We start from the raw sequence: 15,685 nt of genomic DNA, 5'->3' as shown, positions 1-15,685 counted from the left end.
CTGTTGATAGACATTTAGGTTGCTTCCACATCTTGGCTATTGTAAATAGTCCTGCTGTGAACATTGGGGTTCATGTATCTTTTCACGTTAGAGTTTTCTTTGAATATATGCCCAAGAGTGGGATTGCTGGGTCATATGGCAACTCTATTTTTAGTTTTTTAAGGAACCTCCATACTGTTCTCCATAACTGCACCAATTTACATTCCCACCAACAGTGTAGGAGGGTTCCCTTTTCTTCACACCCTCTCCAGCATTTGTTATTTGTAGGTTTTAAAATTATGGCCATTCTGATGGGTGTGAGGTGGTACCTCATTGTAGTTTTGATTTGCATTTCTCTAATAATTAGCAGTGTTGAGCATCTTTTCATGTGCTTTTTGGCCATCAATATGTTTTTTTTTTTAATATAATAATGGCCAATTTTTGGGCTTCCCTGGTGGCTCAGTGGTTGAGAGTCCGCCTGCCGATGCAGGGGACACGGGTTCGTGTCCCGGTCCGGGAAGATCCCACATGCCCCGGAGCGGCTGGGCCAGTGAAACATGGCCCCTGAGCCTGCGCATCCGGAGCCTGTGCTCCGCGATGGGAGAGGCCACAACAGTGAGAGGCCCGCGTACCGCAAAAAACAAACAAACAAAAGAAAACATATATAATGCCTTATGGTATCATTATTATTCACTCAGCAAATATTTACTGAACATATACTATATGCTTATACATCATTGAACCAGCCAGACACAATCCTGCCTTCATGGAGTTTATAATTGGTATAAATATTTAAATAGGTGGATTGTGTCTTACACATACTATGTGTTTCCCTAAACACACCACAGTCACACATGTATATGCTGTTAAGAGTTTCACAAAATCGAATGGCTTGGAATTTGTCTTATTCCAGGAAAACACTGTTGCATCAAGAATATGAGGAAATGTAACAGTCAAGAAACCCATCACTATGGCTTTGTCACTTTGAATGTCATGATTCTTAGAGGAGTAAGAGAGTGGCAGTATACGAGACTTTATTTGAAATTAAAAGAAAAAAAATAGTGTGAGCCAGAGGTCTTTGATGGAGCATTATCAAAAGAATTTCAGAAACTGCAAGTTGTTGAACAGATGTATTGATTTAATTAGTCTAAATAACACCATTTATTTATGCTTAAGCATCTCACACATGCAAAAGTTGGTGATTCGAAGTCACATAATAATTTGAGTTATCTTCTATACCACGTGTTATAGCTTCTGAATACCAGCTTTGATGTGTGTGTGTGTCAGATGCTTAAGCATAAATAAATGATATTATATAGAGCAGTTAAGCAATACAGTTTGCTTCTGAAATTCCGTTGACATCTTCATGTAAAAATTTTTTGGTGGTGGCTTTTAAAGATCATATTAATTGTTTTAAATACAGTTTAAGTGTGGGCAAGAGCCTCACTGGAGACAGAGCATATGTAGGTTCTGCTAGTTAGGTCTCTAGTTATCTGGGTGGATCCTTAATATACCATTGCAACTTGATAAAATTGTTTTGGTTAGCCGTAAAAGGAGTATTCTCCAGTGAATGGAGAAGAGTAGAGTTATCCTCTTAGCAAAAAGATGAACTTACTTTGTGATAGGTAAGAATCTATATTATTAAACCTCTTGGAGAAGGAAACCAGTTAGAATCTCCTTGCTATATATTTTTCTCTCTGTTTTGCTATTCGAATTTTAGCTATAAGAACACTACAGTATTCTTTGTCTGCATGATTTTGCATTAGTGTTCTCACAGTTTAAAAATATATTATATATTTTTTATTTTTAGGTAATTTAGACAGTTTTGTTGTTGTTGTTTAAAGTGGTAAGCTGTCAAAAGGAGACTGGGGTGTAGCTAATATACTAAGAATTCAGGTAGCATTTTTTTCTTCCAGAGTTTGGGATGCCTCACCTCTATTATTTTTTTCTCACCATATTTCATAGAAGACAGAAAGGGGAAGGATTAATTAATTCAGTTTTACACATAAGGAAACATATGCTCATAGGGGTTAAGTGTCTTGCCTAAGGTCAGACTTATTAAGAATGTAGTCATAGAATGTGGCAGAGAATTCCAGAGCCTGGCAAAGTGTAGCACGCTACTTACTGGGAAATGTGATAGGCAGATTATTTTCTCTAAAGACTTGACTATTGCTGGTCAATTCTTAAACTCCTGAGACTATTCACCATCTTATCCCCAAGGCAGAAACTTGTTTGCAGGTTAGGGCTACTCTGTAGTCTAAGGAAAATATTACTTAGCACAGCTGGCTTGGAATTCCAAGTAAGTATATGATATTTTCATGTGTTCTTCTAACATGAGTTAGAATGTTTCTTCAGGCTGCCAAGTGTCCATGTTAATCAGTGTTCAAAGAATACAAAGCATCACTTTTAAGACCATTAGCTGTTATTACTTTATGCCCCATAATAGGATGCATAAATGTATTTGATTTCATTTAATGTACATTTAATCGAATATATAAGTTTAGGGATGGGCATATAACCATGGGCAAGGCCTGCTCACTAGCCACTGTGGCAAATGCAAGAGGGAAAACACACTTTGCAGAGAAAAAGGAAGTCATTTTACATAGGAGTCTCACCGCTGATGCCTGGGAGCATAGACAGGCCATGGTAAATGGCCCACCTGGTATAGAAAAAGAATCATCCATTTGGAGATGAAGAGCAAGGTAGACTTAGTTAAGGTTCTCTGTAGAAACTTGCATTTTTAGACTTGCAGGTAATACAAAGAAAGAATACCTATAAATAGGTTATTATAAGTACTGTTTATTTATCTCACTGATAAAAATTACTTCTTAGTTATCTTAGCAGAGCCTTATTATATTAGAAAAGTATTAGCATTTCACCTAAATCTACAGTTCTTCTAGAGTTACCACATTTCTTTGTATTTACGAACTTCCATTATTACTGTCTGCATTAAAATTTTAGTGATTTGGAAATTCCCTGGCGGTCCAGTGGTTAGGACTTCGAGCTTTCATCACCTGGGATGTGGGTTCGATCGCTGGTCAGGGAACTAAGATCCTGCAAGCTGTGTGACACAGCCAAAAAAAAAGTTTAGTGATTTGACTTAAATATTTGAGACTTTCTACCCTTCCCTACTGCAAGACTTGTTTCTTTTTTCTTTTTTTATCTTTTCTTTTTTTATAGTTGATACACAATATTATGTTAGTTCTAGGTATACAGCAAAATGATTCAGTTTTATATATACTTTTTTTTCAGATTATTTTCCATTATAGGTTATTACAAGATTTTGAATATAGTTCCCTGTGCTATACAGTAAATCCTTGTTGCTTATCTATTTTATGTGTAGTAGTTTGTTAATCCCGTACTCCTAATGTATACCCCCGCTTCCTTTCCCCTTTGGTAACCGTAAGTTTATTTTCTATGTCTGTGAGTTAGTTTCTGTTTTGTATATAGATTCACTTGTATTATTTTTTAAATTCCACATATAAGTGATATCATATAATATTTATCTTTCTCTGACTTACTTCACTAAGTATTATCTAGGTCCACCAATGTTGCTGCAAATGGCAATAATTCAATCTTTTTTATGGCTGAGTAATAGTCCATTGTATATATGTACCACATCTTCTTAAGCCAATCGTCTGTTGATGGGTACTTGGGTTGTTTCCATGACTTGACTATTGTAAATAGTGCTGCTATGAACATTGGGGTGCGTGTATTGAATTAGAGTTTTGTCTTTTCTGGACATATACCCGGTGTGGAATAGCTGGATCATATGGTAGCCCTGTTTTTAGTTTTTAAAGGAACTTCCATATTGTTTTCCATAGTGGCTGCACCAATTTACATTCCCACCAGCAGTGTTGGAGGATTCCCTTTCCTTCCAGTTTACCATTTGAGATTTTGGTCCAGTTGTCCAGACTGAGCCTTCTTATTTTGGATGAAGTGGTTGGAGCTGTAGCTTTCTTTAGCCTGTGGCCTGACACTCTCAGAATTGTGTGTGTTGGTTTCACCTATTAGGAACAATGCAAGAACACCCGTGCTTTGCCTTTGAAATGCTTTTGTAACAGGTTTTGATCCATGGGCTTTAAGAAGCAGCTTTTTCACATACCTTAAAGTGCTCCAAATGCTCTTCTGTTCAGGGAAAACAAGCTGACCTCACTTTACCTCTGACCACACTCTGGGTCCTTTAGATTTGTCTAAATCTTTACTTTCATCATGATTTACTCAGCTGCTGCTATTTTCTTATTTATCAAGAGTTGGAACGTTCCTATTTCCATGAGGAGAGGTGTTGGTGTTATTGCTTTGACCATCACTTTGCAGTGTCTTTCCTTTGCAGACCCCGTATCATGTCAACCTCCTCCTGGCTGGCTATGATGAGCATGATGGTCCAGCGCTCTACTACATGGACTACCTGGCAGCCTTGGCAAAAGCCCCTTTTGCAGCCCATGGCTATGGTGCCTTCCTGACTCTCAGTATCCTGGACCGGTATTACACACCAAGTAAGTGTCAGCTCTCTAAGTGTAGGGAGCAGTAGCAGAGCCCTGTCCTCAGCTGTTTCCTGGTTTTGTGCACAACCCCCTGGAGTTGAGTGGCCAGGGCTTGAAAAGACGATGGATCCTAAGAAGCACATGCAGGTGCCCTCTGGAAGCTTTCTCCTGTAGGTCATTAGGGTTATGGAAAAGCTGATTGAACTCCCTCTTCTGCCAGATAAAATGAGGTATTGCATATGCCCAGAGCTGGGTTTTGTTTTGTTTTAAAGGAGAGTTGGAGTAAAACTATAACTCTTCAGTTACAAAAGTTCAGTTTTTTCACTCATTTTGCCCTAGTTAGGTGCTCATTAGCTTCTCAGGTGTAAAGAATGAGCAAGTAAACCAAGTGGTTTGTATGTTTGTTTTGAGCTTGTGGTGATGAACAGGTCTCCAGCATGACAACTGAGCGTTTCTTTTCTTAAATATCAAAGCTTTCTAAGGCCATAGCCTGAGCTGTTCCCTTGGTTCTTTTTTTTTTTTTTTTTTTTTTTTTTTTTGCAGTACACGGGCCTCTCACTGTTGTGGCCTCTCCCGTTGCAGGAGCACAGCCTCCGGACGCGCAGGCTCAGCGGCCATGGCTCACGGGCCCAGCCGCTCCACGGCATGTGGGATCCTCCCGGTCCGGGGCACGAACCCACGTCCCCTGCATCGGCAAGCGGACTCCCAACCACTGCGCCACCAGGGAAGCCCGTTCCCTTGGTTCTTATCACCTAATGGCTACCCCCTCCTACAAGAAAAAGCTGGCTCTCTACTTGTCCATGAACCATCAGCTTGGCAAACCTCCAGACACTGGGATGCTTTTGTGTTAAGTTCTATTTTCTGACCCCAACCCTAACCTCAACTTCAGCCACTGTGAGCAATAGGCAGTTGGGATTCTCAGCTTTTACAAGCTATAGATGTAGCACAGATAACCAGTTTTCTCCTTACATTCCATTCATCCCTGTCAGTATAGTAAGAATCTGGCTTGTTCATTCCTTTTTTGGTGCTGCCCTCTCACTCAACCTCAGCCATGCCAGAGCTCCAGGCCACATCCTAAAAAGAATTAGCCTGGCCTCCTAGTGACTGTTCTTGATTTGGCATCTGTCAGTAATACAGCTGATTTGCCCACCAAAATAACCACCAACCACCCCTGAAGCCTAACTGCATAATATGTCATCCCAGTTTGCCATGCCTGTGGACAGTTCCTTTGGCTCCTATTTTATGAGAGACTCAGCCCCATCCTATGAATTCACTTTCCATTGTTAAACTGAGGCCCAGCTGGCAAAGTGAGGCTAAAACACTGGCCCTGTCCTCCCTTTCCCTGATTTGCAGCTGGCTAGGGCAGATGGAGCTGATTTAAGCCCTGGTCTAAAGGGGGGCTGGGGGCGTTGGGAGTTGGGGGATGGGCTATAAAGAAGAGGCAGGCCGCTGGACTTCTCTAGAGGCAAGCCCTGGCCATGGGAGGCAGAATTCCGTCATGCTCTCCCTTCTCTGTAGCAAATCAATTTGCAATGGCTTGTGGCTGCCTGAGCATTGGGTGTGGGGCACCCTCAACTGCATATGGAATAAGTTTGTTGAAAGCCAGAAGGCTAGGCTTTTTTTTTTTTTTTTTTTTTTGCCTTTTCTGTTGTGTGGCATTTGTGTGGCATGCTGACCTGAAAAAGTTTGAAACTTAGTCAAAAGTTGCAGCAGAGAGTTGGACTTAATGTCAGCACCTTGAGTGCCTGGCCTCTGTGTTCTCTTTCAGCTATCTCACGTGAGAAGGCAGTGGAGCTTCTTAGGAAATGTCTGGAGGAGGTGAGTAGCTCCCATGGGATCCTGAAAGGAATGTTTTGTCTCTCTGTTTGCCAATATTGTTCCCGTTCCTCACTTGCATTTTTTCTGATCCCTGTCAGAAGGTATAATAAATATCCACTAACCAGATGTGAAGTTGCTACCAGGGGTAGAGTTTGGTATATAACAAGCTTATTTTTTCGCTCATGGGTCACCTTCTCATCAATGTCAATTTTATAATTTAATTAATTTTCTTTTTGGTTCATCCAGACTAGTGGTTCTCAAATTTTAGCATGTATAAGAATCAGCGGGGGAGCTTGTTTCTTAAAAAAGGCAGATTCATGCCTTCCACCCCACTCCCCACCCAATTCTGATTCAGTGGTCCTGGTGTAGATCTTGAGAATATTTTAACCAACAGTCCCAAATGATTTTCCTGCAGGTGGTAACTGGGGCCATACTTTAAGAACTATTGTGCTAGATTTTATACCTGCTCTATTTTTGTGCTACCTGGAGTTGTCATAAAGTCTGCTCCCTTGGGGGCTTCCCTGGTGGTGCAGTGGTTAAGAATCCGCCTGCCAACTCAGGGGACACAGGTTCGATCCCTGGTCTGGGAAGATCCCACATGCTGTGGAGCAACTAAGTCCGTGTCCCACAACTACTGAGCCTGCGCTGTAGAGCCCACGAGCCACAACTGCTGAGCCTGTGTGCCACAACTACTGAAGTCCTTGTGCCTAGAGCCCCTGCTCCTCAACGAAGAGTAGCCCCCACTCGCTGCAACTAGAGAAAGCCTGCATACAGCAACGAAGACCAAATGCAGCCAAAAAAAAAAAAAAGTCTGTTCCCTTAACAGTACATAAGTTTGGGAGGGAAAGCCTCTGTTGGGAATTCAGGAGGCCATAGAAGGTAACTAAGAGGCTTTGGGCAGTAGGGGAGAGTAGCCCTTAGTTTATGACGCCAGGAACACAGGCCCTGCCCATTCCAATACTACTCCTAGGAGTCTAAGGCTCTGGGGTATGAATGGAAGATGAGGAGGAAAAGAAAGCAGCTCCTGTAGGCTTTTTAATTCTTTTACTGTTCTTGTAGCCTAAGGATGAACTTGAATTCGTGGTCTAGTGAGAAGACAGTAGGAGGTTGAGAGCAGGTGGTAGCATTGGACAGTAATGTCAGTTTGCCTCTTACACAAGCCTGTCATTTTCAGTCCATAGTGCCCCTTTTCCCTCTTGTTTGTAAATCCCCTTTCCAAAGCAGAAGCTGAGAATAAACTCATGTGCTTTTCTTATTAACCATTCAGCCAAGAGGCTGTATTAGTCCAGCAGCCCCAAGTGTTGCAAGGGGCTGCCAGGAAGAAACCACTGGAATATCGAATGCTTTGAGACTTTATTCCCCAAGGATCCTAAATATGATTATTTTATAAACCCACATTTCCTTATTGTCACCTTTTCTTGATCTTGGAGCTGGTTTCTGGACACAGGAGTCATCAGCCAGAGAGGACTATAGAAATGGAAATGGTTGTTGCTGTCCAGTCCTCATCTGTAAAGGAGATGGGAAACATCAAGAGAGAGAGGGCCTAGGCCTGGAGAGGTGTACATTTCCAGGATATGCCCCTAAGGGAGCACGTGGAGCTTTGTGCTTTCTATCTAGAGATTAAGGGAGGTGTCCAGGAAGAGTCACCCACAGAAGCAAAGATTTCCTCCAGCTGTGTTTCTGAGTAGTCTCCAGCCAGGTTAACGGGGCCGTCTGGTTTTATGCACATAGACCACAGCTCCTTTGGAATAGCCTCTCGAGCAGAGAGTCTCATGAAAAGCCCAGAGGTGTTTCTTTAATGACAGGTTAGCTTGTATTGGAGGAGACAGAAGCAGGAGTTGTTCCAAGAGTAGTTCTGAGACCATCCTTCCCACCACCCCCCAGCTATACACACAAACACATACACATCTGGTCCTTATAATGTGGGCGGGTGACTGGAGCAAACTGTTGGGACCTAGGAGTACATGGCTTTGGTCCAAAGCTTATTCCTAGGGCAGTCGCTCCTTGGTTGGCTTGTTACCTTGAGACACTTTAAAAGAGAAGTCTGTGTTTACCAGGCTAATTGGTGGCAAATTGTGAGGAATAGAGCATTAGATTGTCTCATTCTTCATCAGCTGACTGACCAGAGTCAAGCCCTCAGCTCTTGCTCACTACCTTCCAGTCAGCCACCACCTGCGTTTGGGCTTTCCTCAGTGTCCTAGTACCAACTGCCTCCAATAGGATACCAGTGGCACAAAAGCAGAGATTATTATCTGCTTATATGCCCAGTGCCTAGAACAGAGCCTGGACCACAGTTAGTTCTCAATAAAAATTTGTTGACTGATTTCCTTCATGTTTCTCTGCAGCTCCAGAAACGCTTCATTCTGAATCTGCCAGCCTTCAGTGTTCGAGTCATTGACAGGAATGGCATCCACGACCTGGACAACATTTCCTTCCCTAAACAGGGCTCCTAACGTCATGCCCTCCCTCCCACTTGCCAGGGAACTTTTTTTGATGGGCTCTTTTATTTTTTTCTACTCTTTTGACGTGTGCTCTCCATAGATGGTTATTTCAGAATAAAGCTGACTATGGATAAATTGAGTGCTCTGGGTTGAGTCTCAGTTTACCTAACATCACCTCAGGAAGGAAGTGGAGGGAGGGTTACCTGCATTGGACTTTTTGCCAGGACTGTCTCTCCTCCTGCCCCTTTCCCTTCATTAATGCTCTGATTGCCCTTTAGCAGCTGACAGCTTGCTTGCTAATGTTTCATTCCCTCTAAAGCAGTGGTTCTTTATTGCCCCTAAGCTTAAACATTTTTAACTTAATTAATTTGAATAGGTAATACATGTACCTATAGATTGACATATATACACTAATATGTATAAAATAAGTAACTAATAAAAGCCAGGTGGATAGCACAGAGAACTCTACTTCACTTTGCTGTACAGTAGAAACTAACACAACATTGTAAAACAACTATACCCCAATTTAAAAAAAAAAGAAAAGCATAAATAAAAAGTAAAACTGTAAAACATCTAGAAGAACCTCCCCTCCCAAAAAAATACTTGTTATTGGGCCATTAAAAAAAATGCAAACAGTACAAAAACACACAGTAAAAATGTTTCTCCCATCCCTATAATTTAATCACCTTCTTCCTTTCCCAGAGGAAACTTCAGCTACTAATTTCTTATCTAACCTTTAAGAGATACACTGTTCTTGTATAAAATATGTGCATGCACATGTCCCTTTTAAAAAATATTTTTAAATGTTCTGCATATTGCTTTTTTTCATTTAACACTGCTGGAGATTATTTTTATATCAGTACCTAAATAGCTACCTTATTGTTGACAGTTGCATAATATTCCATGAAATTGGTGTACTGTAGGTGGTTAACCAGCTATCTGTTTTACTTCCTAACCTAGCTTTTTGGAAATGAGTAATGTAGATGTTTTTTGATTGGTGCCACTAAAACAGTGGTTCTTAACCAGATGTATGTGTGAGTCACCTGGGGAGTTTTCTTTTTTAGTCTACATGATTAGGCTGCATTCACTCTCGGATTCTAACTAGCAGGTTTGGGGCCTAGACTAGGAATATTTTTTTAAAGCTTCTAATCTTAGGTGATGATAGAGAACCACCAGATTGAAGCTTTTTTGGAGCAGTGGTCCTCAAACTTTAGCGTGCATCCCAGTTTCCTTACAAACACAGCTTGCTGGGTCCTACTCCTGTAGTTTAGGGTGTGGCCTGAGATTTTACATTTCTAATATTTCCAATTGATGCTGATGCTGCTGGTCTGGGAACCATACTGTGAGCACCATTTGGTCTTAAACTAAGGTAAGCCCTACTTTATTCCATTCTGTGCCACTCTTAATACCACATACAATAGGTTTTTGGTTTATCTGAGGCGAAATATATCATCTCTCTAAGATACTCCATATACAGCACGTTTGTATTAACAGTATTGGATTAATATCAAATTGAATGTCGTACACTTTTTTTTTTTTTTTTTTTGCGGTATGCGGGCCTCTCCCGTTGCGGAGCACAGGCTCCGGACGTGCAGGCTCAGCGGCCGTGGCTCACGAGCCTAGCCACTTCGCGGTATGTGGGATCTTCACGGACTGGGGCACAAACCCGTGTCCCCTGCATCGGCAGGCAGACTCTCAACCACTGCGCCACCAGGGAAGCCCTGTCGTACACTTTTTAATACACCAGTGGTAAATGCTTTATACCATAAGAAGCAAGCTAATCATTGAATAAATGGGCAAAAGAGATGATTCACATGACCACAGCTCATTCATCATCAAACACCACCATCAGTATGCATAGGTGTGGGCTTTTGGCTAGATTCCTGAATCTCTTTCCAAGGCATCTATTTTAAAGCTCCACAGGGCCTCCCTGGTGGCGCAGTGGTTGAGAGTCCGCCTGCCGATGCAGGGGATACGGGTTCGTGCCCCGGTCTGGGAGGATCCCATATGCCGCGGAGCGGCTGGGCCCGTGAGCCATGGCTGCTGAGCCTGTGCATCCGGAGCCTGTGCTCCGCAACGGGAGAGGCCACAACAGTGAGAGGCCCGCGTACCACAAAAAAAAAAAAAAAAAAAAAAAAAAAAAGCTCCACAGGTGATTCTTTTTTTTTTTTTTTTTTGGCGTTATGCGGGCCTCTCACTCTTGTGGCCTCTCCCGTTGCAGAGCACAGGCTCCGGACGCGCAGGCTCAGCGGCCATGGCTCACGGGCCCAGCCGCTCCGCGGCATGTGGGATCTTCCCAGACCGAGGCACGAACCCGTGTCCCCTGCATCGGCAGGCGGACTCTCAACCACTGCGCCACCAGGGAAGCCCCACAGGTGATTCTTATGCTTGCCCCAGTTGAGTGCCACTACTAAGGCATGAGCAGTCCTGCTTCATGGTTTTCCCATCTGTAGAATGGTCAAAATTGTATGAGGATTCCATGTGCAAATATAAAGCATTTGGAACAGGGCCTGGTATGTGGTAAGTGCTCAATAAGTACATAATTATTGATAAACTTGTTATTCTGCATCCAAGCCTCACCAGGAATGAAATTGTTCTCTGCCTTTGAATAAAAGTGTCCCCAAGGCAGTCTCATAGGCAAGCCCACCAGCCCACCCTGACTTCCAGTCTGTTTTCTCCAATCCAGATCTCTTTTCTGAGCTCAAGATACACTTAATTCTAGGTATTTCACCCTCTAGTCATAGGGACATCAAACTCAGCATGTCTAAATCTGAGCCTTACCATCAGCCCCCAGCTCCCAAGTGCCCAAGCCAGAAACCTAGGCATCATTTATCTTTGATAAGCTTATTTTGGAATAAATTTGGTTTTGCAGAAAAGTTGCAAAGATAACACAGAGTTTCCTTATACCCCTCACCTAGTTTCCCGATGTTAACATGTTACATTTGTAAAAACTAAGAAGCCAACATTGGTTGGCACATTAGTATTGATATTAACTAAACTTCAGCCTTTATTCAGATTTCACTGATTTTCCCACTAATGTCCTTTTTCTGTTCTAGGATATGATCCAGGATACCATATTGCATTTAGCTGGGCATCGTTTTTGATGCCTTCTTTATCTCCAACCTTCACATAGTCACCAAGTTCTGGCTGTTTTACTTCCTAAATCTTTTTTTATTATTATTAATTTTTGTTGGAGTATGCTTGCTTTACGTTCCTAAATCTTTTAATGAAAATCTCCATCTCCATTATCTCAGTTCCCTGACCAGGGATTGAACCTGGGCCATGGCAGTGAAAGCCTGGAATCCTAACCACTAGGCCACCAGGGAACTCCCTTTCTTGGATTTTTTTTTTTTTTTTTTTTTTTTTGTGGTACGCGGGCCTCTCACTGTTGTGGCCTCTCCCGTTGCGGAGCACAGGCTCCGGATGCGCAGGCTCAGCAGCCATGGCTCACGGGCCCAGCCGCTCCGCGGCATATGGGATCCTCCCAGACCGGGGCACGAACCCGTATCCCCTGCATCGGCAGGCGGACTCTCAACCACTGCGCCACCAGGGAGGCCCCCCTTTCTTGGATTTTTAAATTTTTCATTTATTTATTTTTGGCTGCATTGGGTCTTTGTTGCTGCGTGCAGGCTTTCTCTAGTTGTGTCAAGCAGGGGCTACTCTTCATTGCGGTGTGCAGGCCTGTCATTGTGGTGTCTTCTCTTGTTGTGGAGCATGGGCTCTAGGCACACAGGCTCAGTAGTTGTGGCTTGCGGGCTCTAGAGTGCAGGCTCAATAGTTGTGGCGCACGGGCTTAGTTGCTCTGTGCCATGTGGGATCTTCCCAGATCAGGGCTCGAACCTGTGTCCCCTGCATTGGCAGGCGGGTTCTTAACTACTGCACCACAAGGGAAGTCCCTCTTAGGCTATTTTAACAGCTTCCTAACTTCTACTTTTTTTTTTTTTTTTTTTTTTTTTTTTTTTTGCGGTACGCGGGCCTCTCACTGTCGTGGCCTCTCCCATTGCGGAGCACAGGCTCCGGACGCGCAGGCTCAGCGGCCATGGCTCATGGGCCCAGCCGCCCCGCGGCATGTGGGATCTTCCTGGACCGGGGCACGAACCCGTGTCCCCCGCATCGGCAGGCGGACTCTCAACCACTGCGCCACCAGGGAAGCCCTCTTTACTTTTAATCTCCTCCCTCTCCAGTTTTTTCTCTGTACTCTAAAAATTGGATCATCCATTCCTCTCCTCACTTAAAACTTTTCTGATGGTTTTCCATTGCTTACAGAATAAAGCCCACCTTTTTGGTTTGACATGCTAAACATTTCATAATCCTTTACCAACCCAGCTCCCCAATTTCCTTTCCCTCTCCTGTACCTCATAAAGCCATGACCCAAGTGAATTGATATGGCCTCAGCATACATTTTTTACTTCACACCTGCATATATATATACCTACTGTAAGAAGTGTAAGCATTGCTTCCTGGAACTTTTCTTACAGGTATGTATATATATGTATGATTGAGTCGTGATGTAGTGCACTCTGATATTTTCTAATCTGTTTTCTTCTACCAGATTTTGTTTTTTTTAATGCCAGCTATGTCCTAAATCAATTTCCTCAAGTTTGAAAAACACTGGGAATGCACCGATGCTTTAACACTCCTGGCCAGACACTGCTCAGAATGGTCTCCCGATTGGTTCCCATCTGCTTTCAGGTGATTAATACACTGAAAACAATTTATTCCTTCCCAGACTTGAGGTGAGAGGGGATAGGTTGGAGAAGAGAGCACCTGTTTTGCCTCAGGGTAGGGAAGCTTAGCTCTGACTAGTGAAGAGGTTAGGGAGGCTGACAAGGAACCCCGAAGAGATGGAAGAGGGTGCTGAAATAGTTTAAGTGCCATATGTCTTACCTCATTTAATCCCCTCAACTTCCTGTAGTCTAAAATAATTTTAGTAGTAGAATGTCTCTTGCAGGCCCAGGGCTTTCATTAAAGCAGAACATACTTTCAGCCTTTCCTCCAATTCTCCTTTCATATGTGTGGGCTGAGGCAGGGAAACTTCTTGGGAGAAGAAATCACATCTTTGGACCTTTCCCCTGGGAGACGACGCCCAGACCTTTCATTTCTGCAAAAAACCTGACCATCTGTCTCTGGCAGCACACCTACAAAGAACTGGGGGAAGAGAATTCCAGGCAAAGAGAATGGTAAGTGCAGTGGCCCTGAGGCATAAAAGTGGTAATTTAAGGAACAGAAAGGAAACCAGTGTGGCTAGAGCAAAGTGAGTGATGAAGAGAATAGTTTAAGATATGGCTGAAGAAGTAGGCAAAGTTTTGATTGTTGCAGGGCTTTAGTATGAAGGTGTACCAGTGAAAACAGAGGGACCAGTTGGAAGACTTGTAATAGTCTCGAGGACTAGGGTGGTAGCAGAGGAGATAGAAAAGGATGTGGACTTTCTAATGGATTGGGTGTAGGGAAAGAATCAAATATGACTCCCTAATTTCTGGCTTGAGCAACTGGGTCAAGAAGGTGGCGAGGTCAAGATTTGAGTACTTGAGTCAAGTACTCCATTTTGGACATAAATAGAAGAGAGAATTTCAGAGAAGAGCAAGTGGTTAGCCATGTCAAATGCTGCTAAGTTCAGAAAAAGGGCCTTTGGGTTTGACATGTGGCCATTGGTGACCTTGCTGAGTGGATTTCCATAGGCTGGTAGGGATAGAAGACAAAGTGGTTGAGGAGTGAATTGGGGGTGGGTGAGGAAGTGGAGGTAGGGGTGTAGCAATCTTAAAAACTCCAACTGCAAAAGAAGTAAATGGGGAAAGGATTTATGTTTTGTAAGGTAAGAGATCATGGAATATGTGTCCTTTGGGGAACGATCTAGTATAGATGATTCAGTAGAGGGAGAGAATAAAGGTGCAGGAAAGAAAAGTGGCCTCAAGAATGAAATCCTCAAGGAGACAAAAGAGCTGGATTTGAATGAGCCAGATAGACACACATAATCATCATCAGCATTCATATTGACACACATACAGACCCACCACCAACGGTCATGTTAACACATCACATAGACCTAATAGCTGGACTGACACATTCACACACAGGCCCAGTAAGTCACAATAATACACATACAGCCCCCCCAGGATTCACTACACACACACATACACACACACACACACACACATACACACACACACAAATAGTAGCCACACTGACAAGCCAGATAGACCCACCATCTGTACCCCCTCCCAGAGGTGCCCACGGCTCCTTCCGAGGTTTCCCCCTTATAGTTCCCCTCCCACTCCACCCCCCACCCCCAATTCCCAGGCCCTGCCTCTCCCCCCATGACCTTGCCCTCTTGGGAGGCAAATCCAGGCCTGGGCTGAAGAAGGACAGGGAGAGCTTCATATCCAATGAAAAGGTTTTATTAAGAGAATGAGAAAGCAGTCTGAGAGTTGGGGAGGTACATTGACGGCAGGGTCAAGAGAAACAACAGCAAATACAAAATCCCAGCAACAACCTCGGGGTCCCTGACATCTTTGTTTCCTCCCGGCCCACCAACAGCCCTTTGCGAGCAGAAACACCCTCTCCATCCTGGTCCAGCTGGACATCTTGGTGCATAAGCAGAAGACATTGAAACGAGTCCTCAACTCATTGGGATAAATAAGTTGCACTGAACATTTTTAAACTTTAAATTTAATTACAACATAAATAAATAGGACAGACAGCAACAGGACTGAAGTGCAGCCTGGATTCAAGTTATCCAATTTGTGTTTATCTTCTCTGTTCCTTGAGGGCCCCTCCTGCTCACTTCTTTCCAAGGGTGGCAGGGGTCCAAAGAGCCCACTGGGGCCTCCTGCCAGCACCCCTTTCCTGGGGGTAGGAGATTCTGGGGTGAAGGGCACCAACTCCTCAGTAGCACCTCTGGTTTGTTAATTCCTCTCCTGCTGTTAGTAAAAACAGCAAGGCCTTGGCCTCTAGGAGCACCCATCA

General features: G+C 43.5%; 1 protein-coding gene across 1 annotated transcript in view; it reads left to right on the top strand.

Annotated features, from left to right (window-relative positions):
* PSMB2 (proteasome 20S subunit beta 2) overlaps positions 1-8,861 on the top strand; it is a 34,730-nt gene extending 25,869 nt beyond the window's left edge. The window contains exons 4-6 of the mRNA XM_079726878.1: positions 4,313-4,475; positions 6,232-6,281; positions 8,627-8,861. Coding sequence (XP_079583004.1) covers positions 4,313-4,475; positions 6,232-6,281; positions 8,627-8,734 — 321 coding nt within the window. The 3' untranslated portion in view covers positions 8,735-8,861. The remainder of the gene's footprint in view (positions 1-4,312; positions 4,476-6,231; positions 6,282-8,626) is intronic.
* Positions 8,862-15,685: the final 6,824 nt, after the last annotated feature.

The sequence above is a fragment of the Hyperoodon ampullatus genome (genome assembly GCF_949752795.1).
Source record: "Hyperoodon ampullatus genome assembly, chromosome: 2".
In the NCBI taxonomy this organism is placed as follows: Eukaryota; Metazoa; Chordata; class Mammalia; order Artiodactyla; family Ziphiidae; genus Hyperoodon; species Hyperoodon ampullatus.
This window is presented reverse-complemented; position numbering and strand designations above follow the sequence as displayed.